This window comes from Salvia miltiorrhiza, chromosome 7 (assembly GCF_028751815.1).
Source record: "Salvia miltiorrhiza cultivar Shanhuang (shh) chromosome 7, IMPLAD_Smil_shh, whole genome shotgun sequence".
In the NCBI taxonomy this organism is placed as follows: domain Eukaryota; kingdom Viridiplantae; phylum Streptophyta; class Magnoliopsida; order Lamiales; family Lamiaceae; genus Salvia; species Salvia miltiorrhiza.
The window spans coordinates 52,788,350-52,798,510 of NC_080393.1; the positions used below are offsets into that span (position 1 = coordinate 52,788,350).

Genomic DNA, 10,161 nt, shown 5'->3' on the forward strand with positions numbered 1-10,161 from the left:
GTAGTCATGTGGATTAGCCGCCACGGAATTCACTACCAGCGGCTACCACTTTTTTTACACTTTTGTGGCGGCTAATTAGTTTATTTGGATTTAATGACATTTTTAATGCATAATCACATAATTTCAAGCTCTGTAATGGTATATTATAAATTTATTAGTACAAGTTGTGCATTTTCCCAAATTCTCATTCATAATTTCAACTCATAATTGTAGTGACATGTAAATGGTGGTCATTGTTAAGTAAGTATGATTTATTGTTTGAATTTGTCAAATATTAGAATTGAATATCCTTAAAAACGTCCAACAAACCAAAATAGAAGGATTAGCCGCCATAAAAGTGTAGCCGTGAGGATTAGCCGCGTATTATTTTACTACTCGCGGCTAATCCTCACGGATATACTTTTGTGGCGGCTAATCCTTCTATTTTGGTTTGATGGACGTTGTTAAGGATATTCAATTCTAATATTTGACAAATTCAAACAATAAATCATACTTACTTAACAATCAAAATTATGTAGTAATTCATTTCTATTTCTAAATTGCATTTATAATTAAAGAATATAGCAAGTCTTTATGCTGATCTAGAAATTATAAATTATTAAAACTAAAATAAATTCATTATTGAGTAATTATCTTAAAATTATGAATTAGAATTATAAATTATAATTATGAATTATAATTATAAATTCATTCATAAATTATTTGGATTTATAAATTAATAAAAAATTATTAAAACTAAACTAAAATTCTAAAAATTTCAAAATTATAAATTATGAAAACTTCATAATAATTGTAACTGTGAATGATGTCATACGCTGTGAATTCATTCATAAACGTTGAGCACATCCATAATAATTAGGGAACTCTAAATGAACTTAAATAAAACATAAAAAGAAATTAATGTCATACGCTGACATGGTACAACTGAAAACATATTGAAAATCGTTCAATTTAAACATAAATACGACTACACATCGGTGGCCGTACCCTTGCACGATCGACGTGTGTGACCAGACCCGCCACAGAGACCACACGTTTTGGGTGCTCGTTTCTTGCTACTAGTTGATGCCTCCGCTGTTGATGTGTTTTGAGTCGGCCTTTCACCTGCGGATCAAACTCGAGTTTCCTTTGGACGACCAGCTTGTCGCCGAGAGAGATTTGGTAAAACAAGCTGAGATGCAATTTGGAAAGGAATATTCCAATTTTCTATGGGAGGCAAGTGGTTAACGTCGCCAGAGTATGTGTCAACTAGTGAACTGTTCCAGTAGTAAGAGTGCACGTAATCCTCCACTGACTCGTTCGCCTCACTGCAAAACAAACGATTATACTTCGCGAGCAACCAGCGAAGCCGAGGCGTCCACTGGAATCAAGGGAACTAACCAATTAGTTAGATCACCGGTCTCGGCTGTCGGATCTCCGTCACGTGTTGTACTTTGTCGGATCCAACATGCTCGCTCGGTCTCCGTGAAATCGATTAGATCGTCGTCTAATAAATCCTCAGAGGCATCAGAAGCAGTGCCCACCTCGAGCGCAGGGTCAAATTCTTCGTCATCTTCCTCAGAATCATCATCGTCTCCTGATGCAACCGAGCCTTCAACTTCGTGCTCATCTTCATCATCTGTCCGCACATTGTTCAATCTCCCACATACTTCATTAAGCCTTTCAGTTTGATTCCATGCAGATTCGTCTAGCGGTTGTCCATCCCATGTAAAATATTGTCGTGGAGGCGAGCTCTGGACACCATGAAACGACGTATAATGATAATACGGCGTCTCATACTGACTGCATTGTGCTTCATCTACGTGTCCCGAAGGTTCAGCAAAATCAAAAGTAGGGATGTAGGCTCCTTCTACAATCGGACCGTTGTAGTGCTCAACGTACACCATGGGATAGTCGGCAGTTGCCAACAAGGCTTCCACGTCATCGTCTGTGGCCAAGCCACATTTCGTCTCCCTACCAAATAGATTGGTCGCCAAATAATACAATTGGTAGCTCGAGCTCAACGAATGCGTCCTCATAATATTGTTGACGCTGCACATCAGGCTCTCAATAGTTTCGTTGACGAGGGGAAGGACCTCTGTAGCCCCACCAACATAGTGTATACCATCGACGAGTCCGTTGTATCTCACATATATGAATCTAACGAATTCCATCTATAAAAACACATAAAATGTAGTATTAAAATATGCATAAACGCTTTAAAAATTCTCATAAATATAACATAAAACATTCAAACTATTAATTACACAAACAATATATGAGAAAATCACCTCTTCAAGTAGAATTTGAACACCAATTGCACCAACTATCGCACAAACCACTTCTCAAATCTTTGAGGGTTTCAATTTCTCAATTTTTTAACTGAATGCTCTTTCTACGAGTATTTGGATTTATGTTTTCTCATTCACAAATGCAGCCCTATTATAGACTAATATTAGATTCCTTTGTACAAATTCACGTGAAATGTATTGTTCATTCATTCAGTACACTTCAATCTATTATTCAATGTGCAATCAAATGCATGCAGAAAGTGAGCATTAAAGCCTCATTACAATCCAAATTTGTGCAGTCACCTTATCTCTTATTTCATGTGGACATGTACTTTTTTGACTAAAACATTAACAAATAAATAGAAATACACAAAAAGGGATACATATGTTACTTTCAAACATTCATAACAAGGTAAAAAATTTTACAACCATATGTATTACTTCAAAATGATTTTTTGGTCCCAAACAAAATATTAGCCGCCACAAAATCGTAGCCGGATTCACTAGCCGTGTGTGAAAAATTTCACACGGCTAGTACGACCGGCTTTGAATTTCTGGCGGCTAATTGTTTTTTTAGAGCTCAAATATGTTTTTGGTTATATTTCAGGAGTTTCAAGTGTTTTCTTCAAAAATAGCCTATTATTTTATGTGTTTACTGTATTATTTTGTGTTCAATCAAATCATGCATAAAGTGAGTATTATTACCCCACTATAATCCAATTTTTTGCAGATTCAGTATCTCTCATATTTGACATCAATGTATACTTCTTGTAATATATAAAAAATAAGATTAAAAATTTAAATAAAAACTCTAAATTAAGGTATTCGTGTTATAATATAATATTACTAAGAGGGCTAAAAAATTCACTATTATGTATATTATGCAACAAAAAAATATTATGAAACAAATGGAGTAATTAGCCGCCGGAAGTTCATAGCCGCTGACCAGTAGCCGTGTATATTTTGGACCGGCGGCTACTGTTCACGGCTTTGAATTTCTGGCGGCTAATTATTTTTTTAGAGTTCAAATATTTTTTTGGTTACATTTCAGGAGTTTCAAGTGTTTTCTTCAAAAATAGCCTATTATTTTATGTGTTTACTGTATTATTTTGTGTTCAATCAAATCATGCATAAAGTGAGTATTATTACCCCACTATAATCCAATTTTTTGCAGATTCAGTATCTCTCATATTTGACATCAATGTATACTTCTTGTAATATAAAAAAAATAAAATTAAAAATTTAAATAAAAACTCTAAATTAAGGTATTCGTGTTATAATATAATATTACTAAGAGGGTTCAAAAATTCACTTTTATGTATATTATGCAACAAAAAAATATTATGAAACAAATGGAGTAATTAGCCGCCGGAAGTTCATATCCGCTGACCAGTAGCCGTGTATATTTTGGATCGGCGGCTACTGTTCACGGCTATGAATTTTCGGCGGCTAGTTATTCCATTGGTTTCTGAATATTTTTTTGTTGCATAATATACATAATAGTGAAATTTTTAGTCCTCTTACTAATGTTTTTATAACGCAAACGTAAGCTATTTTTTTTTATAAATTTTCAAACATACAGTATACATTAGATTGTGAAAGTGACGTGAGTTGGACAATTATTATCTCTTCATCACATTTTTAACTTGTGAAATTGACGTGAGTTAGACATTTTACAAAAATCGAAGCATGTCAGGTCTGCTTTTACAAAAAACCAAGCATGTCGGCTTTGACTTTTTGGACTTTGGCTTGGGTGGGTACTTTTGTAAGACAAGTTATAAAAGTGGGTACTTTCGCCTATTCACAGTTTCAATTATACTTGAAGACATATTTAACTCTCCAAACTATTTTAAAATAAAAATATATTATTGTATAATAAATTCTATACCATAATTTGGAATAACCAACCCAAATAAATTTTACCTACAAAATGCAAATTAAATATTAGAAAAAGAAGAAGAATTAAACATCCTTTTAGATAAGTAACCTTAGTTAATAATTGTAAAATTAAACTAAACCACAACACAGTGAACTTGAAGAAACAAATTTAAGTAATTTAAAAATTGACAGTCAAACACAGAGTGAGACACTAAAGTTGAGATAAAAGATCCCAAGTGAAAAGTTACATGTTCAAACCACATCTGCTTTGTAAGTCGATATCTTATATGCACATATACTCCCTCTGTCTCACGAAGCATGACCCAGTTTCCTTTTTGATTTATCCCACGAAACTTAACCTATTTTTAAAAATAGCAAAAAAATTATATATTTTATTCACCTTTTCACTTTTTCACCTATCATACTTAACACACAAAATACAAATTTCTTAAATCTCGTGCTGAAAAAAACTGAGTCATGCTTCATGGGACGGAGGGAGTAATACTTTTTGTCAGTGTGTAAACCAATAACAAAAAAAAAAATGTGTATTTTCTTTTACTTAGGACTCATTTGGCACGAATGATTATAGTATATAATATACCTACAACACTCTTTATAAATTAAATATTAGATAATATTATACAAATTTAAAATGATACTACTATATAATAAAAGATGAAGTATTTCAATTAAATATATCACACTTGATCTCATATCATGTATCAAACGAGCTCTCACGATAAAAATTAGAAACATGTTGCTCAATTGGTGAAACCAACTAGTGTATCTGAGAGATTCCAACCTCTCACAAAGGAGAGTCTTTAGGTGCTTCAATTTTTTCAATTGAGCTAGACCTCATCGACAACCTGAGAGTTCTAATTGAATCACTCAATGTGCGTGAATATGAGCATGACTGTATGAGTGAATTGTAACTATAAAAATAATAAAAAAAAACAAACAATTGTAGAGAAGGAGCATACTGGATTCTATCACAAAATGTTGTTCCATCTTCTATTATCGTTACTACAATACATTCTACATGTACGCTATCGCTATAACTTTTATACATGTGACAGACGTTAATAATACTTTATACTATATATCATTATAAAAAAAAAATCCTGCAATCCTATCAGTAACTCAGCAGAAAGCTGGATATACATTCTCCTCCCACCACCTTAAGTTACAGAAAGAATAAATCAAAAACCACTATTCTCTTCTCCATCGCGACGACTACCGACCACTTCTCCGTCACGACGACTACCTAATCTGCGTGTCTTGATGTTCGGCCATGAAGAAAAGCTGATGAGTATACCATGAAAGAATGCAGCATCACCATCTTTGCCAACAATGTTGATTGCCTCTTCAGCCCTTGTGTTGTCTCCACCAAAACACAGGTGCAATCTCGAGATTGCCCTCGGGGACTTCCGCCTACCTAGGGTCGAAGATAATGTTGCTAGCTCGTGTAAAAAGCCTAGACTCGAGCTATTGGAGAGAATGGTGGGCTGAGCACAAAAGATGGCACAGCTTGTTCCATCTTCTTGACTTTGGATTTCTCTTCCTTTGCTATTGCATCTAGCATGGTTTTGATCTCCTCCTCGGTGTATACCTTGAGCGCATCACTCTGCAGCATCGGCTTGCTCCTCTCCCGCCCGGTGGGGGAGGCCTCTGCAGCGTGCAAGATAGCAACGCAGATGGAGAATGCTTGCAGCGAGGATAATTGTGCATGGAAATCAACTGCGTACTTCCCACCCTCGATCACCCTCATGGTAAATGCCGGTATATTATCTCTTCTTCCCTGCGAGAAGTAGGTAATGCTCAAGTATCATCAACTGCAAAGCACTTTGAATAAAGCAAATGCACCTCTAAGGATTCCATGGTTGATGACATATAATCGTATAGGTTCCTAAAAATGGATCTTTTAAAGATTTCAATGTAATAGAGTAATGCTTTTATAAGATCGTGTTACTAAAACTTATATGGAAGGACTCATGCTCATGCTTGCCCTTGCAATTGATGCAACTTTCAAAAGTGTTTGGAAGTTCAATTCAACAATATAGGATGTTAAGACGAGCACTTTTCCCGTACAAGAAGTTTTGTAACGCAACATTCAATATTGGAGTATCGATCACAACTCAATGACTCCACACTGGAACCACATCAACTACGGGTAGTGGCAAAAACGTGTGATATTAGGTAAAGATGGGGAAGTACCTGAACAAAGAGCTCTGTCCGATGCTCCTCAGCAATCTTATTCGTGAAAACACTAAGGGGGCAGGCCATGTCCCAGCCACCACAGTCACATCCTCCACCCGACCTCCACCTATCTAGTAATGGTGAAGGGCCACGGCTTCCACTGGCGGGCAAACTGTGGTTTCCAGCTGGTATCACAACGTGCATCTTCCCCGGATTTGAAGTATCAGAAACGCCCTCCTTTGCTTTTACAACCCGACAATGATCTAGCAAGTTAGGATGCGTCTCATCAATTTTCTTATCACCACTCTTAAATTTGAGGCTCTCCCTTTTCTCCAACGGGGCTTGCATAATAATGGCTGCAATTTCTAGCTCCGGGTGCAATTTAGATGACATAAATTGACCAGTGTCACCGATGCTCTTTCTTGAATGTAAAACATCGTATAACACAAACTCTGTCATCATGGAATCATTCGACTGTCCTGCACCTTCAAATTCTGTATGCAGATGACACGAAACTTGCATCCATCCAACCATAGACGATTCTCTGCTGCATTCTTTAAGCCCCCATCCACTAGCACCACGCTTTCTTCTATTAGGAAACACATGGAACGTGTAAATCCAAGTCGAGGCATTCTCAACTTTCCACGTCTTTGCCACATAAACATCTTCCGGTGACTTGACTGAGAACTGAAAAAATGGTGCACCGTGCTTGCTTCCCATCTTGAGAAGGCCGTGCAGGTGTGCAGGAGAACACCGTGGAACTGAATTATGGGTTTCTTTTTTCTCCTCATATTGATGATCATATTCCACATGGTGTGGCTTCTCAAATATGTCACCCAACATCGGTCTACCACTTGTAGTCTCGCCATGAGTTTCGTTGAAACTACACAATGGACTTCTGCGAGACTTGGATTTAACGAAAGGGTCGAGCATATTTCTGACGTGGCTAAACCTGCCCCTCGAACTGCTGCTGGCTCTTGAGCTATCACGACCTGAATTGGCAGGTGAATGGGGCAAACCAAATCTTGCAGACAACGGCCTGTGCAAACTGAGAGCTACATCTTTTCCTCGAGGACTACTAGCTTCTTCAGTAGAATCATCATAGCAGAATTCTACGCCATTTGCATAACCTGAAGCTGTGCTTTGTTCTGAGAAAGACATCACCGAGCTCTCTTCATCCGAATTGCACAATGACTCAATGATTTCTATTGAGAGTGAGGATGCAGTTCGTGGAGAGAACTCAATCTTCTTCCTCCCAACAGCAGCATCCGTTTCCTGAATCAGTTTTGCCTCTTTGGAGCTTTGATAGACCGATCCTCTCTTCAGCACTTCACCACTGATTCTCTGGGACCGGACATCTCTACACGATCCGCTACAGTAGTCACCAAAATCAATCTCAAACTCAGTGGGGCTTGGTGTCTCATTCCTAAATTCGCACTTTCCGCTTGGTTTTCTACCTGCAACACACGAACGAGGCCTAGGAACGGGTAGCACGGTTGTGGGACTTCCATCTACAAGACAATACTTGTCGAAGTCTAAGTCCATGGCTCAATCTAGCATCACTGATAGATAAGCCGCCTGAACCGGATGAAAACAGGAAATTGATCAGTACATACTACACAAAACATGCTTATCAAAGATTGCATTGAACAATAGCCTAAATTCCGAACTTTTTTGTGCAAAAATTTCAAGATTATTTGACAAGCAAACATAAGAAAGTGAAATTTTGATCTCAAGTATGGCCAAAACATGTTGGTGAATATGTCAGAATGAAGACAAACATCAGTCACACAATCAACTCAAACTCAATCCTTAAAGAAGCATACAAATAACAGAGAAATTCACAAGTGATTCAATCAGAGTACCATTAAATGGAATTTCATACCCATATCTTCAAGAAAATTTGTAGCTACGAAACTAATATTCTTTTGTGCATTTGTGAGGTGCAATCAAGATCTTATACCACAATGCCAACAAATTAGTGGACCCTACTGATAATTCTAAGGCAATTAACCATTCAATTCTTCATCCCATTTGAATTGAAATGAATAAAAAAAATTCCCAACAGACAAGCAATCTAACAATAATCATAACAAGTGCCTAATCCGGGCCGGGGCACATTATAATCAAGAAAACAAAACACACCACACACGCACATATCATTACAAAGACAGCATTTTTACACACACTTGCACTCCAAGATAAAGCAAAAGGTGCAATTACCGCAGAAAACAGCCTTGCCCCACCTTAGAACTCACAGAAGTGAAGTAAAAGAAACAACCCCTCACAAAATTTGCAGCAAGGAAAAGCAATCATTTTCTCCTTCTCTTGAGCTCGAAGCCTTGTTTGGTAAAACCCAATATCACGTTCCAAACAAGAAAATGCAAAATTCCAGAACCCAAAAAGAATCAGGGAAAAAAAAAACCAGTTCTTGGAAATTTTCTTGTTTTCCTTCTCAAAGAGACAAAGAAATGAGTGTGGGGATGAGTGAAAAGGGAAAAGAGAAAATCATTGAGGAGCAGCCCACCATATGAATAAAGTTAATTTGCACAATAAAGAGAACATGCATGCCTATATTTCCATCTTATATAATAATAATACTGTACTAGAAAATTGATACTCTTATGCCACATTCTCGAATTCTACTATTTAAAAATTCCTCAAACCTTCTTTATTTACAATAATTATATTTTATTTACAATAATTTATTATATAAATTCTCCATTATTTATATTCATTAATTAACTAGTACATTCCATATAAAGATTCATTAATCTTAATAAATAAAATTAATAGTATATATATATAATATTAGCTTTACACATAATCTAAACTAATAAATTTTAGTATTATTTATTTTTTCTCCACAAAAATTAGATTACAAATATGCAAATTTTTATAATTTTATGTACGATAAATGATTTTAATTGAACGTTCCTAATAATATGTATATTTGTATTAATTTTATATTTCTCTAAAATATGTATATTATAAGAATATTCTGCAATATATTTTACTATATGAATTATATCTATATATATGTATAAATATTTCAGTCATTAATTATTAATTTATCAACTAATTACACATAATCTAGATTAATAAATTTTATTATCTTTTTATCTCGACAAAAATTAGATTTACATGTCTCATAAAAAAAACTATTCATAATTTATGTACAATATATGATTTTAATTGAATGTTCGTAACCAGATGTATATTTGTATTAATTTTACGTCTCTCAAACTCATATATATTATATTGTATAAATTTATATATATAAAAAATTCAACCATTAATTATTCATTCATCAATTAATTACGTATATATACACGCACACACTCACTAGCTATATTTATCAGGAAAATATATTTATTGTCTCCATTTTCAGTAAAATTAATTTTAAATTGAGTTTGAGACACGTATGCATGTATATAAATTATAAACATATCCGACAATACCATTAATTTACATGTTTGTATAATAAGACACGATTTTTATAAAATAATTAATTTAAACCAAAATCTTATTTTTACGTGTCACAAAATATTCGTGGGAGCATTTCTTGTTGATACAAACAAATGAAACGATCCTTAACAATAACCTTAAAAATAAATAAATGAGCTTCTTTGACTCGTCTGGTCTTCATGCTCACTGTGTGTTGTGTGTGTGTGACCAACTTTTTGGCGTTTGCTTTTTGAAGGCTCCTGATTTTGGGTAGCTGGTGGACTGCGTCAAAAGACGGAAATGCCCCTGGGTGATGCTTCTTTCTTGTCTTTGTTGGGGGTAATATGGGGACATCGAAAGGGACAAGAGG

General features: G+C 35.3%; 1 protein-coding gene across 4 annotated transcripts; it reads right to left on the minus strand.

Moving 5' to 3' along the window:
- Positions 1-5,132: 5,132 nt before the first annotated feature.
- On the minus strand, positions 5,133-8,898 carry LOC130994777 (uncharacterized). Of its 4 annotated transcripts, none has more exons than XM_057919844.1 (3): positions 8,591-8,898; positions 6,363-7,922; positions 5,133-5,946 (listed from the first exon to the last, which is right to left on the minus strand). In XM_057919844.1, exons 2-3 carry the CDS (start codon positions 7,887-7,889, stop codon positions 5,623-5,625), a joined length of 1,851 nt encoding a protein of 616 aa, XP_057775827.1. In that variant the 5' UTR covers positions 7,890-7,922; positions 8,591-8,898; the 3' UTR covers positions 5,133-5,622. The 4 variants fall into 4 exon arrangements, with proteins under 4 accessions (XP_057775827.1, XP_057775824.1, XP_057775825.1 ...); XM_057919841.1 differs by having other exon boundaries at positions 8,568-8,898; XM_057919842.1 differs by lacking the exon at positions 8,591-8,898 and adding an exon at positions 8,230-8,489.
- Between the last annotated feature and the right edge of the window lie 1,263 nt (positions 8,899-10,161).

Excerpts from the sequence above, each read along its gene's own strand:
- LOC130994777 (XM_057919844.1), bottom strand. The coding sequence starts at position 7,889 with ATGGACTTAGACTTCGACAAGTATTGTCTTGTAGATGGAAGTCCCACA. Across the intron at positions 5,947-6,362 it reads GGACAGAGCTCTTTGTTCAG|GGAAGAAGAGATAATATACC; the intron begins GTACTTCCCCAT and ends TACTTCTCGCAG.